Consider the following 16145-nt stretch of genomic DNA (forward strand, 5'->3'; position numbering starts at 1 on the left):
TGAATTTAATTTGGTGCTCTTGATAAAGGGATAAAGCACTGGAAATGATTCTGGTGTTTCTTTTCCGAATTGTGCAAAAAGACTTTTACGATCACCCAGAGCTTTGGTTTAATAGATCCTCTAGAACTCGCCATCTCCCCACAGTAAAGTGCTCCTTAAGTTAAGAAATAAAAGCAGAAATTGGCCGTTTTATCCCTCTTGCTGATTCATTTGGATTATGACTGATCTCTTACCTCAGTGTCATTTTCCTGCACTAAACACAACTCCTTCAATTTCTAAAATATCTAAAAATCGGTTAATCTTTCTCTTGGGAAGCTTTGGGTTGAGAGTTACAGAGGATCATTATTCTCTAGGTGAAGGAATTTCTTCTAATCTCTGTCCTCTACAGCTGACCTTTTATTTTTGATTCCCTCACTGTAGACACCCCAGTGAGGGGAGTTATCATCTCCTTATCTACCTTGCCAAGCTCTATGAGAATTTTGTATGTTTCAATTAGATTATTTCTTATTCTACCAATGAAGCGCCTGGTGCTGGTGAACATCTAGGTATGCGAGTTGGCGAGACTGGAGTTTGCGGTCCTCATTCGCCGTCGTTGGCGAGTGCTGGGTTGATACCGACAATCAATGCCTAAAGGTTGGTAGGAAGTCTGGAAGCTGAGACCTGATAGCCAGAGCCATGGGTCAGCAAGTCTGCTGGAAAAGTCAACGGTCCGATGTCTGTGGGTCCAGAGACAGCCTGTCCTGGGGTTAGAGGACTGTCTGTGTGACTGTGCATGGATTGGTAGAAAAAGGGCTTTACTATTATTGTTGTGTTACTATTGTTCTGTTTTTGTTTTCGTTGCTTGGGTGTTGTGCAAACATGGTGGACACGCTATGCTGGCACAGGAACATGTGGCGATGCTTGCAGGCTGCGACATACACATCCTTAAGTTGTGTTGGTTGTTAATGCAAATAAATATTTCACTGTAAATTAGATGCACTTTACATCATCGAAGAGGACCACAACCTCATCTTGGTTTGGAGGCTTGTGTGCCTCAATGATCCAGAGAGCTATGCTGGCTGGAGTCAGGACTTCATGCTTTGGCCCTTGGTAGGGTCACTCATGTCAAACAGGTGAAAGGGTAGAGGCCAGACTAAGATTGATCCACTGGTCCTCCAGGTTTGGGGATTCAGCTCAGGGCTAACAACCCTGACTGGTAAAACTAAATAGTTACAGAAACAGCAATGAAGAATCCTATATCTGAGTCTGCACCTGGGACTTTCATGGTTGACAGTAGTGAAAACAAAGAGGAAACCCTGAACACTGACAGACAGAGATGGGTTGCCTTTATTGCTGCCCTAAATGCCAGTAGCGTAATAGGACATGTGATAAATAAAGGCACCTGAATGTGAATCTGAGGAATGTAATGTCACAGTAGCACAATAGGGTGGCATGATAGCGTAGCAGTTAGTGCAGTGCTGTACAATGCCAGTGATTATGATCAGGCTCAGTTCCCACTGCTGTCTGTAAGGAGTTTCTTTGTTTTTCCTGTGGTCTCTGGGTGCTTCAGTTTTTTCCCACATCCCAAAAGATGTAAGGGTCAAGGTTTGTAACTTGTGGGCATGCTATGTTGGCTTTGGAACCATGGCGACACTTACGGGCTGTCCCCAGCTCATCCTTGGACTGTGTTAGTAATTGACGCAAAGGACACATGTCACTGTATGTTTCAGTGTTTTGATGTACATGTGACAAATGAAGCTAATCTTTTTAATCTTTAGTGGTTCAAACAATAGCTGTGTTGGGGAAAGGGATTGATAATGTTTTGAAATGATACCCTGCATCAAGGTCCTGACAGGTGCTGCTGGATCTGCTGAGTTCCTCCAGAACATTGTTTATTGCTCAAGGTTCCAGCAAACAGCAAATTTTGTGTCATATGTCGGTGGTAATAAATCAGTTTCTGATTCTGTTGTCTCTTATATCACTCATTTTTCTCAGCTCTCTTTGATGGCCCTACAGTTCAATAATCCATCTGGTGTTGAACCTTTGCCACGCTCCCTCTTTGGCAAGTACCTGTATATCTTTCCTCACTCGGGCTGCGTATAATAGGATTTTTAATTTTATTTCATTGAGATACAGCACGGAATAAGTCGTTCTGGGCCTTTGAGTGGCACTGCCCAGCAATCCTCCGATTTTAATCCTCGCCTAATCATGGGACAACTTACGATGACCAATTAACTACCAACCACCAACCAATTTCAAAGAGTCTTTGAAATGTGGGAGGAAACCCATGTGGTCATGGAAAGAACGTACAAACTCCTTACTGGAAGCAGTGAGATCAAGGAGTCTATTCTAGCACTCAAATCCTCTTTCAAATTTGTGTAAAGGTCAGCTTCATTGTCATAGTTGGAGTAGTGCGATCATGTCAGTGGACTATGATGTTCCCCAATGGGTTGTTCCCTTAATGGAGAAGGCGTGACTTGTTTAATATGGGGAAGCTGATGCAGCCTCCACGTGGTCCTTGACAGATCAGGGTGATGGTCCAGTATGTGGCATACAGGACGACTATGCACCCTTCACTACTTCAGCTTTCCTCCACCGTCACTGCTGTTGTGATGTGTCATCATCTTCTGTCATCTTCACTGATGAGGTCTTGGTGGATCATTCTTTGTCCCCCTTGACCTTACCACCATGGATGACCCTTCCAGGAGCTAAACTCCAGACGGCATTACTCTCAGGAATTCACAAGCCTCACCACCATGACAGGATGATAATCCTCGGCGAAGTGTTGTAGTCATACATGCACAGGGTATAGGTGTCATAAAATCTGCTTTTTGTAGCAATGGCATACTGTAGTACATTATAAAATGAGGGCAAACATGTTAACATTAACTTCAAATAATATTAATTCTACGTGTGCAAAAATAAACAAAAAAAATGACACTAGTGTAATTGAGAGAGAGAGAGGGACAGAGAGAAAGAAATGTAGTTCGAGGTAGTGAGCAGCATGGTAATGTAGTAGTCATCGCAATCGCTTTACAGTGCCATCGATCACTGATTGAGGTTTGATTCCTGCCACTGTTTTGAAGGAATTTGTACAATCTCACTGTATCTGTGTAGGTTTCCTCCAGATGCTCCAGTTCCCAGATGAACGATTATGATGAAGGTTAGTGTGCTGTGGGCAGGCTATGTTGCTGGAAGCGTGGGGACACTTGCAGAGTGCCCCCAGTTCAGTCACAGAATCATAGAAAAGTACAACACAGAAGCAAGTCCACTGGCCCATCAAGGCCATGCTGAAACCATTTAATCTGCCTACTCACATTGATCTGCACCGGTACTATAGCCCTCCATAGGTAGGCCTCCGTTAGTCTCGATAGACCATGGATTTGCACCTTGGAAAGTTTCCAGAGTGTAAGCCTGGGCAACGTTTTTATGAAAGACCAGCAGTTGCCCAAGCTGCAAGTCTCCCCTCTCCACGCCACAAATGTTGAAGGGCAAGGGAAGGGCATTAGGACCCATACAGTTTGTCACCAGTGTCGTCGCAGAGCAATGTATGGTTAAGTGCCTTGCTCAAGGACACACACGCAAGCCTCAGCTCGGTCTCGAACTAGCGACCTCCAGATAACTAGACAAATGCCTTAACCACTTGGCCATGCGCCAACACAGCCCTCCATACTCCTACTATCTAAGTACCTATCCAAATTTTGCTTAAACATTGACATCAAGCTCACATGTACCACTTGTGCCGGTAGCTCATTCCACACTCTCACAGCCCTCTGGGTGAAGAAGTTTCTCCTCATGTTCCCCATAAACTTTGCACATTTCACCCTTAGCCCATGACCTCTAGTTGTAGTCCCACCCAACCTAGATGGAAAAAGCCTGCTTGCATTTACCCTAACTGTACCCCTCATATATTGTATACCTCTATCAAATCTTTCAATCTTCTGCACTCTAAGGAATAAAGTCCTAACCTTTTCAATCTTTCCTTATAACTCAGGTCCTCCAGACCTAGCAACATCCCTGTAATTTTTTCCTGTACTCTTTTAACCTTATTTGCATCTTTCCTGTTGGTAGGTGACCAAAACTGCACACTAAGCTCCAAATTAAGCCTCACCAAAGTCTTATACAACTTCAGCATAACATCCTATCCCCTGTACTCAGTTCTTTGATTTATGAAGGCCAATGTGCAAAAAGCTTTCTTTACAACCTTATCTACCTGTGACACTGCTTTCAACAAGTTATGGACCTGTATTCCCAGATCGTTTGTTGTACCACACTCCTCATTGCTCTACTATTCACTGTGTATGATCTATGCTGGTTAGTCCTCCCAAAGTGCAACATCTCACACTTCTCGTTATTAGATTCCATCTGCCATTTTTCAGCCCATTTTCCCAGCTGAACCAAATCCCTCTCCCAATTCTTGGTCATTGATGCAAAACTATGCATTTCACTGTATGTTTCAAAGAAAAAAAATGTGACAAGCAAAGCTAATCATAAGTGTTGGGGCTTTTCAGTTTGGTTCAAGAACCTGATGGGAAAAATCTTTTTTTTTAACCTTGAGGTGTTGGTCTTCAGGCCCCTGAGTTGAGAGTTAAGAGGCAAAAGTTTAGGGGTAACGCGAGGGGTAACTTCTTTACTCAGAGAGTGGTAGCTGTGTGGAACGAGCATCCAGTAGAAGTGGTAGAGACAGGTTCAATTTTGTCATTTAAAAATAAATTGGATAGGTATATGGACAGGAAAGGAATGGAGGGTTACGGGCTGAGTGCAGGTAGATGGGACTAGGTGAGAGTAAGCGTTCGGCATGGACTAGAAGGGCCGAGATAGCCTGTTTCCATGCTGTAATTGTTATATGGTTATATGTACTTCCTTCCTGATGACTTGAGATGCAATGAGAAGAGATTGTGGCCCAGATGGTGGAGATTCCTGGTAATCAATGTCAAAGTAATAATTATGTGCAGTATATATTACCATATACTGTTTTGAGATTCAGTTTCTTGCAAACATTTACAGAAAACAAAGAAATACAATAGAACTTATGAAAAACTATACATAAAGACTGAAAATGACCAAAGTGCAAAAGAAGACAAATTGTGCAATAATAAAATAAATAATGCTGAGAACATGAGTTGTAGTATCCGTGAAAGTGAGCCTGTAAGTTGTGGAATCAGTTCAGAGATATGGTGAGTAAAGTTATCCACAATGGTTCAGGAGCTGATGGTTATATGGTAATAATTGTTCCTAAACCTGGTGGTGTGGGACGGAAGGTTCTTGTATTTTCTTCCAGATAGCAGTTGCAAGAGAGCATGGCCTAGATGATGGGGGACGTCACCTTCCTCTGAGATAACCTCTTGTAGACGTCCTGGATGGTGGGGGGAGCTGACCCACACAGGAACTGTCCTGTTTTCCTAATTGACTGCTTTAGCTTTGAACTGCATTGAAGTGTGTATGTGGCTGTAGAGCTATTGGATTGTGTAAATTGGTTCATGAGTCCTTCAGGGAGGGAAATCTGCTATTTCTGCCTTGTTTGGCCTTTGTGAGGCCAGTATCTTGCCAATAGGGTTAATTCTAAATGCACTTTGAAGTGGCAGTCAGTTGTAGGCAGCTAAGCAACTCATGATAGTTAAAAAGAAATGTGCTGAGAATTAAAGGAAAATATACTCCCAGACAGCTGAGCTTCTGTATGCAGGTCCTTTTGTATAATTATGTTGTTTTCATTCGTTGACAAATCCAAACACAATTGATTGGAAAACTGGGCCGGATTCCTGCTGTTTGAGTCATTTTTGATTTATTTCTTGGAAGCAATAAGACCTAGACCTGCTGAGCAAACAAATGAGACACGTTTGTGTTCTTGCAAATGCAGAGTGGGACATGGTGAGGGGAAATTGAAGGGAGATGCAGTTTGAGGGGCCAGTATTCAGAGGAATCCTCTCAAGCTCACTGAAGTTTGTTTGGTTGCGGAGGATTCCACAGAATGTGCAGCAAATTCTGAAAAACTGTAATTCATGTTCTTTTTTTCAATATGTATTGCATTATACTGCTGCCACAAATTTCACAACATATGCCGATATTATTAAACCTCATTCTGATTCTGGTTAAGTACCTCCTAAAGTGGCTACTGAATGTAGGTTCGTGGTATTCTGCTGCTGAAACCCATCCACTTCAAGGTTCGGTGCGTTGTGCATTCAGAGATGCTCTTCCGCACACCTCTGTTGTAACCTGTGGTTATTTAAGTTACTGTTGCATGAACTAGCCTGGCCATTCTCCTCTGACCCTTTCTCATTATCGAACCTTTCTTGCTCACAGAACTGCCACTCACTGGATGCTTTTTGTTTTTTGTACCATTCTCTGCAAACTTCAGAAACTGCTGTGCATGAAAATCCCAGGAGATCAGTGGTTTCTTAGGTACTCAAACCAACCCAAACTCCATTTGCCATCATTCAGCCCACTCTTCTAACTGGCCTAAATCTCTCTGCAAACTTTGAAAACCTACTTCATTATCCACCACTCCACCTACCTTAGTATCATCTGCATACTTACTAATCCAATTTACCACCCCATCATCCAGATCATTAATGTATATGACAAACAACATTGGACCCAGTACTGATCCCTGAGGCACACCACTAGTCACCGGCTTCCAACCTGACAAACAATTATCCACCACCACTCTCTGGCATCTCCCATCCAGCCACTGTTGAATCCATTTTACTACTCAATATTAACACCTAAAGATTGAACCTTCCTAACTAACCTTCCGTGCAGAACCTTGTCAAAGGCCTTACTGAAGTCCGTATAGACAACATCCACTGCTTTACCCTCGTCAGCTTTCCTCGTAACCTCTTCAAAAATTTAAATAAGATTTGTCAAACATGACCTTCCACACACAAATCCATGTTGACTGTTTCTAATCAGACCCTGTCTATCCAGATAATTATATATACCATCTCTAAGAATACTTTCCATTAATTTACCCACCACTGATGTCAAACTGGCAGGCCTATAATTGTTAGGTTTACTCTTAGAACCCTTTTTAAACAATGGAACCACATGAGCAATATGCCAATCCTCTGGCACCATCCCCGTTTCTAATGACATTTGAAATATTTCTGTCAGAGCCCCTGCTATTTCTACACGAACTTCCCTCAAGGTCATAGGGAATATCTTGTCAGGAAATTGTTCAAAATCTCCCCCATCTCTTTCGGCTCCAGACATAGCTGTCCACTCTGATTTTGTGAGGGACCAATTTTATCCCTCACTATCCTTTTGCTATTAATATAACTGTAGAAACCCTTTGGATTTATTTTCACCTTACTCGCCAAAGCAACCTCGTATCTTCTTTAAACTTTTCTTATTTCTTTCTTAAGATCCTTTTTACATTCTTTATATTCCTCGAGCACCTCATTTACTCCATGCTGCCTATATTTATTGTAGATATCTCTCTCTTTCCTGACCAAGTTTCCAATATCCCTTGAAAACCATGGCTCTCTCAAACTTTTAACCTTTCCTTTCAACCTAACAGGAACATAAGGATTCTGTACCCTCAAAATTTCACCTTTAAATGACCACCATTTCTCTATTACATCCTTCCCATAAAACAAATTGTCCCAATCCATTCCTTCTAAATCCTTTCGCATCTCCTCAGAGTTAGCCTTTCTCCAATCAAAAATCTCAACCCTGGGTCCAGTCCTATCCTTCTCCATAATTATATTGAAACTAATGGCATTGTGATCACTGGACCCGAAGTGCTCCCCAACACACCTCCGTCACCTGACCTATTTCATTCCCTAACAGAAGATCCAACACTGCCCCTTCTCTAGTTTCTCTAGATGTTGATGGAACAGTACAGCACAGGAACAAGGAACAAGCCATTTGTCCCATGATGTCTGTGCCATTGGCCTGAGGGTGCCAATGCAAACTAATCCCATCATGAACCACATGGTCTCTATTCCCTGCTTCTTCATGTCCCTGTCAAAACACCTCTTAAATGTTAACATTGTATCTGCTTCTACTGCTTCCCCGGCACCCACCACTCTCTGTGTAAAAGAGCAAAACCTGCCTCATAAATCTCCTGTAAACTTTCTCTTTCTCATCATGAATATTTCCCCACTAGTATTGACATTTCAACCCTGGGGAAAAGGACATCTGTGTTACTGCAGGCTGTGAGAAGTGCCTGGCAATCCTGATTATAACAGTTTAGAGAGAAATCACAAATGGATGTCTGGCAGAAATGGCATGTTCGGAAACAGCCAGAAAGAACAAACGAGTTACCTAAAGTTGTAGAATTCACCGCTGAATCTGGAAAGATGCCCTGGTGGAAGAGAAGGTGTTGCATTTGGGACATGTAACAGTGGAGGAAGCCACTGAGGTCGTGTTGTGAACACCTTGTGCAGTGCAGTGAAAGTTGCAAAAGGAAGAAAGAGGGTTGGCGTTTGCATCTCCTGCAGTTGCATGGGGAAGTACCTCCATAGGATGGTGGGGACAGACAGGTGGAGGAGGAGGTTGACAAGACAGTGATCTCTTCAAAATACTGAAATTAGGAATGGAGTTTGTGTCAAGTGTTGGAATCTGAAACAAATGCAAAGGAGAATTGGAATGTCCTCTGGTGGATTCGAAGAGGAGGACTAGAGGAGCTCTTTTCTTACTCGACCCAGGAGGAGAGAGGGTAAGAGAAGAAATGTGGAAAACAGATAAGATGCAGTCAGAGGCTCTGTCCATGAGATCAGAGAGAGAACTGTGGTTGAGGAACAAGGAAGACATTTCAGAGGAGTCTGTGGGAAAAGTCTCATCAAATGTGACAGAGAAACTGGCAGAACTTAAAAGTAGTTTGACATAATGCAATAGATCTTTTGCATCTGTTGTGCGAACCCATGAGAACTAGATATTGTGTTTCAACATAAAAAAAATTCTAGATTTCAACATTACCTCATTGCTCTACTGAACAGCCATCTGAAGGTTGTGTTCAAATCTCCTTGAACCTTCTGTCTTGTGGATAGTGTTACTGAGCAACAGCTGATGTCTTTTCCAATTTAGTTTAGAAGATATGTAAATGCTCAGCTGAGCTTGCAGGACCTATGGAGAGGGCAAATGACCCAGCATTGAACCGAAATGTTTCTCCTCACTCTCTCCATGTTTGCTGCTTGACTGGCTGAACAGTTTATGTTTCCTTTCAATTTCCCAGCATTTTGCTTTGCTGTTGCATTTACTTCCATTCAAGTAAAGACAATTATTCGGTGCACACACGTATACAGTCCTGTGCAAAAGTCTTAGGCACGCTAGATCTTTTATATGGTTTCAGACAGTATGGCCTCCACAGAGCCCTGGTCTCAACAGCATCGAGGCTGTCTGGGATTACATGGAGACACAGAAGCAAGTGAGACAGCCAAAGTCTGCAGAACTGTGGTACGTTCTCTAAGAGGCTTGGAACAACCTACCAGCCATTTTTGTTTATAAAACTACATGACGGTGTACCTAAGAGAATTGATGCAGTTTTAAAGACAAAGGGTAGTTATTACTGCTCTTTATAGTATTTTTTTGATATTTAGAAACTTTTCATCTCATTTTTTTGAAATATCTTCACTTTACAGATTTTCTTTTCATGTGCCTAGGACTTTGCACAGAATTGCATATCTGTCTACCTGTCTTACTTGGGTATTAAGAGCTTCAACTGGATCTGATGCTATTCATTGTGTGATGCTATTCCAGGTACATTATCAGAATCGGGTTTATTATCACTGACATACATCGTGAAGTTTGTTGTTTTGTGGCATCAGTACATTTAAAAACTTACTTTGTTACAATAAGAAATATAAAAAGAGCAAAATACTGAGATAGTGTTCAAAGGTTCATGGGCCATTCAGAGTCCTGATGGTGGAGGGAAAATAATGTTGAATGTGGGTCTTCAGGTTCCTGTATCTCCTCCCTGATGGTACTAATGAGGGAGTGGTGGGGGTGTCCTTAATGATGAATGCTGCCTCTTTGAGGCATCGCATTTTGAAGTTATCCTCAATAGCGGAGAGGTAAAAGAATTAGCGTGACATTGATTGCCAAAGGGGTTGTACTGTGCTGTATGTTCTATGTTCTAATAATGCTTGTGTCTTTCCACGAGACTGGGTTGGGTAAAAGGGTGCCAGTTAGACTAACACACACAGATTGCTGGAGGAACACAGCAAGTCAGGCAGCATCTATGGAGAGGAATAAGCAGTCGATAGTTCAGTCTGAGACCTTTCTTCAGGACTAGTTGGGCTGTGCCGTAAGAAGGTGCTTACCAATAAAAAGTCCAAGAGTAGTGGCAATTTGTTAGTGAGGTTGGGTGGCACTTATTGGGGAGAGCACATCTGCTGCTAATAAATAGAGTGATTGATGGGACAAAGTGGATGATGAGAAGTGCAAAGTAACTTGTGCAATGGACTGGCATGCTAATTGGAAGATTTTGAATGCGGCAGTTACATAAATATAGATTACTGTTTGAGACTGGTTATTCTGACGGAATATTAATGGGCTCTGATTTCTGATTTCCTTCCCCTTGTCTGCCGCACCCCCCCCCCCCCCCCACACACACACCATCCCTTCACATAACGGCACTATTTTCAAAAGTTCTTGAAGTGTGAAGTGTGGCAAACAGAGTGGGTGCCTCCTGCTGGATAATTGATGTTGAAGTTTAATTTAATCCCGTAACAGAATTTGAAATGCATTTTGGGGCCACATGGGACCAATTGGCTTTAAGGAATTCGAACAGAGTAATACTGAAACCATTGACTATGAATGTATGAATGAAAAGATATTGCTTGGTTTATTTTTGTATATTTTTTTTATGAATTTATTTTGATTATTGGAAACATTAGGGAAAATCAAATTCTGTGTCCCTCAACAAGCTCCCGGTATTTTGCAAGGCAACCATATCCTAGATGTGGTTGAACTGCATGTCGCAGCTAGCTCCTTACAGAGTAGATTGGACTCAAATGAGAATGATGCTGTCTGTTTAAACAGTTTGTGCTGGCCTGCTGCTTTCACTGGCTGAACTATTCTGACATCCCATGGATAAAACAGTCTAACTTCTGCCCTGCTTCACACCAGAACTGTTTTATTTTAAAACTCTGTAATGCACGGGATATGAAAACAACCTTGACTCTCATCAGGGAGGAGGCTACATAGCAACCGCACCAGGATCACCAGACTTTCCCCAAGCACTGAATCTGATCAACATCACCATCGATTCACCCACCCTATTACCACTATGTTCACGTCACCAGACACAAAATGCTGGAGGAACTCAGCGGGTCAAGCAGCGTCTATGGAAAAGAGTAAACAGTTAGCGTTTTGTGCCGAGACCCTTCATCATGAGTCCTGCTGATGGGGCTCTGCCCAAAATGTTGACTCTTCACTCTTTTCCAAGGACGTTGCCTGACCTGCTGAGTTCCTCCAGCATTTTGTGTGTGTTGCTTTGGATTTACAACATCTGCAGATTTTCTTGTGTTTATGAAACACATCACCAGCATCACTTTATGTACATACAATCAGTCTATGTATACAACAGTTACTTGTACATTGTTTTATAAGATTGCCTTTACATTTGTATTTATTGTGTTTTTTTTATTGTGCTCTTTATGCTTATTGTGTTTTTTATGCTGCATCAGATCCGGAGTAACGATCATTTCTTTCTTCTTTACTGAAAAAGACAATAAACAATCTTGAATCTAGAAAATGACTTTAGTGATATTAAGCACAACAGTTGCATTGATAAAATGATTATAGCTCTACACAGGGATATTACTGCAATAACAGCATACAATTATACACTGCTTTTAACGCAATGAACAAACTTGACAGTGTAATTTTTCTGAGAAATGAATTAGTGTTTGTTAGACTGGTCAGGAGGAGGAAAGGAAAAAGAGAGTTAGAAAAGAATTCTGGCTTCTTAGCCCTTCCTTTTCCAGTCCTGATGAAGGGTTATGAGGCAGTGTACACACTCCAGCACTTACACTAGTAGATTCACATGTGAAATGTGTCAGTTGTGTTACAGGAATGTGCAGGGAGCAGCCGCAAGTGTCACTCACACCAAAGATTTCAGCACCAGCTTAGCATGCATACAGTGTCCCTCTAGACAACATGCACCTAACTTCAGAGATTTCCTTAACGTCTGAAAACTTTTGAGGATGTGTTGAGGGCAGTTTGCAATTACTGCCAGCCATGTTCCCTCTAAGGTGTGCACCTGTGCATGTGCACACATCTTTTGCTACGAGTGCACAAAGGATTTCAAACTGAGCACAAAAGGTTGTCACCCTCTACCTCATTGGTATGTTAAGTATATTTCACGATTGTACACAATTATATTTCCTGTTCCGGTTTCTGATGCAGATAGTGTTGACAACATGGAATTTGCAATGATTTGTGTACAGATTTTAGAACTGCCTTATTTATACAGTTTTTATTGAAGAAATTATTCAGTATGCACATGTTGCTGTCACTGGGCAAAAAAAAAAATTGCACAGCACAAGACTTTTGCACACACTGGCCATTACAAATTAAAAGGAACATTGATCACCACACATTTTGGCGCCAACAAAGCATGTCCACAATGTTCAACAAAACAATGTAAGCAGTAACAATAACAAAGCAGCACAACGACAGCAAAACAAGCCACTTTCCCCCCCACTCAAACACCCAGATAGCTCTCCAATCCCAAGACAGGCCGCCTCTAGGCCTTCAGTCCTTGGCCCCAGATTTTCAGACTCTCAGACGTCGGGTCTCCAACTTCAAACTTCACCCCATGATGCCAAACACAGGTTTGGCCTTTGGCCCTTGAGTTATTGATGTGTGGACTCGAGGTTCTAAAAACCATCCTGAAAGTTCCTTCTCTGTTCCCAGGAATTAATGGGAATGTTACAATTTTTCAAGGAGCTCCAAAAACATCATTGAATCCTTTCTTATGTCTGCCTAAAAATCTGTTAAAAGTTAAAGATCTTAAAGATTAGCTTTGTCACATGTATATCAAAACATTGAAACGTACAGTGAAATGCGTTGTTTGCATCGACAACAAGCACAGTCCATTTATGTGCTGGGGTCAGCCCGCAAGTGTCACCTGGCTTCCAACACAAACATAGCACAACCACAACTTACTAACCCTAACCTGTACGTCTTTTGAATGCGGGAGAAAACTGGAGCACCCAGAGGAAACCCAGGCAGTCACAAGGAGAAGGTGCAAACTCCTTACAGACAATGGCAGGAATTGAACCCTGATCATTGGTGCTGCAAAGAGTTGCACTAGTTACTATGCTATCATGCCAAGAGGATAAAGCAATAACAGAATACAGAATGTAGTGTTACAGAGAAACTACAGTCCAAGGCCCATGATGAGGTTGTGAGATCAACCGTTCATCTTTATCATTCAAGAGGTCCACTCAAGAGTCTTGGAACAGTGGGATAGAAGCTGTTTTTGAACCTGATGGTACCGGTTTTCAAACTTTTTTATCTTCTACCTGATAGGAGGGCGACAAGAGAGAACTTCCGGGGGGGTTGTAGAATTTTGTGTCTTTAATTCAGATTTCCAGTGTTTTGATTGTGATTATTTGTGTTGTTTTGTAGAAACCGAAGCGGAAAGACTGGCACCCTCCGGACGGGTTCATCCTGGGCCTGTGGACACTGATCCTATTGGTCTTCTTCAAAAGCTATGGACTCAAGCACCTCAAACATATATTTTGAGAGGCATTACTGAGTGGCAATGAGGGCTGGGTTCCTCAGTGCACCTGCTGTAAATTATTTCTAATTAAATCCACTGGTGATTTTGTTTTGTTTGGGGTGGTGAAAGACTGAGGAAGTGGTGAGAATGACGGTACATTTGCTCATCCCATTTAAGGTCAGGGCAAAACTGAACTCATGGATTGTAGATGGGCTGAGAATTTCTGGCTGAAACACAGAGCAGAGAGTCTCCCTTAAGTCAAGGTATGTCTGGATTTGGGTTGTGTGGTCTTGTTGGGAAGTACAGGGAGTCAGTATGAGAACATCACAACTGCTCTATTAGTTTCCTCAGGATTATGACAAAAGGAGGAGGGGGAGCTTTGAATATAAGTTAATTACAATTTGGTTCTGAAAATAAATTTTGTATATAACAATGCCAAATAAAGTGTAACAGTTACAGAGAAATGGCGGTGCAGGTAAACAGTAAGTGCAATATCATATATTGTAGAATACCCAGGCAGAATGTGAGGTGTTGCTCTCCAGTCTGTACTTGCACTCACCCTGCCATTGTAGGAAGCCAAGGACAGGCAGTCAATGCAGGAATATTGGGAAGGGGAATTAAAATGGCTTCCAAATGGGAGCTCGCGATGAACGTCGCAGACAGAGGGAACACAGGTGCCCGGCAAAGTGGTCGTCTAGTCTGCACTTGGAGTCATTGATGTCAAGGAATCCCTTGGTTTACAGGCTAGGTGCAGGCCATGGGGTCGTCATGTGAAGATTTTGACAAAACGAATGAAAACTAATCTGACCAAAATAACACTGTTTCCAAATAATGGTGTTAAACCAGTTGGAATTGCTGCCTCTTTGGCCTTTGTAGTATCTGGACAAATACAAGCTAGTAATTCAAATTTCAAAGTAAATATATTATCAAAGTATGTATACCTTATACAACCCTGAGGTTCGCTTACTTGCTGGCACCCACAGGAAAACAATAAAACACAAAAGAATATGCACGTACGCACGCACGCACACACACACACACACACACACACACACAACCAACAAACATCAAATATGAAAAAGAGGACAAATCGTGTGACAGTAGATCTGTATAAAAAAATCTTTGGTGCTGCTCACTAAAGTTCAGAGGGATTTTTTTTTCCCATCGAATCTGAATATGTTCTGCATATTCCTCCATTTTAAATTCTTTCAGAAGGCACAATGTTCTGTCACTCATCTGTTCCTGTGGCCGTAAAGCTCATGCTCCAAAAGCTCTCTGAATAAAAGCCATTTTCCCTATTTCCACTCCTTACTTTCTGCCTACTCTCCATTTGTCAGTTATTCACAAAAAATCCCAATGCGAGGAAACATTTTCTCACTTGTCAAGAATAGCTACACCATGTTGGGATCAAAGTATTTTTGACGGTGTGTGGATTTTCAGAGCAGCAATCAAATGAAGAAAAATTGTTGCACTGATGTGTATTTTTTTACCGTTTCTGGTTACTTGTCCTCTCTGGCCTTGAGCTCAGAGAATTTAAAAATTCCCTTTCACAAAACCAATTTATAACTTTTGTTTCTGAGTGGGCCTTGGTTAGAGTCAGATTATTAAATGTAAAGGAGATTGATTATTTGGAGGTGGTATGATTAGTATTCTGGACAAGTAAATGCAACTGGGCAGATAAGCTTTCAAGTCCAATTTGCAAAACTAAAAGCACTGAGAGATTCTTATGCAAGGATAAGAAGAATCATAAAGCTATGGTGGGTAAATATAAGGTACAGGTCAGTGGAGACTGACAGTATGATGGACCAGGCGTATGTGTGAATGATCCACTCACTGCTTATTGGCAGATTTGGGAACTAATCTCTCTCCACTTTTTCTTTCCCAATCCTACCCACCCCCATCACCCTCTCTCTTTCTCCTCCCCTGCTATCGCGATCCCCTTTGCTGTTCTCCCCACCTCCATGGTCCACTGTACTCTCCTATCAGATTCTATATTAAATACTCCTATATTTAAGAGGAAGTTAGATATGGCCCTTGTGGCTAAAGGGATCGGGGGTATGGAGAGAAAGCAGGTACAGGGTTCTGAGTTGGATGATCAGCCACGATCATACTAAATGGCGGTGCAGGCTCAAAGGGCTGAATGGCCTACTCCTGCACCTATTTTCTATGTTTCTATTCCATCTTCTTCATCCCGTTCTCACGTCCACCTTTTACCTATCAGCTTCTTACATCATTCTCACTCTCTCCACCCCCACCCCCACCTCACCTGCATATCATCCTCCCAGGTCCTGGATTGACCCATCAACAGCCAGCTCTTGCTACCCTCCTCCACATCCATCCACCATTTTATGCTGGCTATTCCCCTCTTTCCTTCTACTGCTGATACAGGGTCTCAACCTGAATGTTGACTGGTCATTTCCCTCTGTAGATGTTGTCTTTCTCCAACATTTTGTGGGTTGAACCAGTTTGAATTGCTGTCTCCTTGACCTTTGAA

The 16145-nt window shown here is 42.1% G+C and overlaps 1 protein-coding gene across 3 annotated transcripts in view; it reads left to right on the forward strand.

Moving 5' to 3' along the window:
- Positions 1 to 15918, forward strand: part of pigk (phosphatidylinositol glycan anchor biosynthesis, class K) — a 151683-nt gene extending 135765 nt beyond the window's left edge. For all 3 annotated transcript variants that reach the window (XM_059983807.1, XM_059983808.1, XM_059983809.1), the window contains one exon: positions 13558 to 15918. In XM_059983807.1, coding sequence (XP_059839790.1) covers positions 13558 to 13674 — 117 coding nt within the window. In that variant the 3' untranslated portion in view covers positions 13675 to 15918. The remainder of the gene's footprint in view (positions 1 to 13557) is intronic.
- The last annotated feature ends 227 nt before the right edge of the window (positions 15919 to 16145 follow it).

The sequence above is a fragment of the Hypanus sabinus genome, chromosome 11 (genome assembly GCF_030144855.1).
Source record: "Hypanus sabinus isolate sHypSab1 chromosome 11, sHypSab1.hap1, whole genome shotgun sequence".
In the NCBI taxonomy this organism is placed as follows: Eukaryota; Metazoa; Chordata; class Chondrichthyes; order Myliobatiformes; family Dasyatidae; genus Hypanus; species Hypanus sabinus.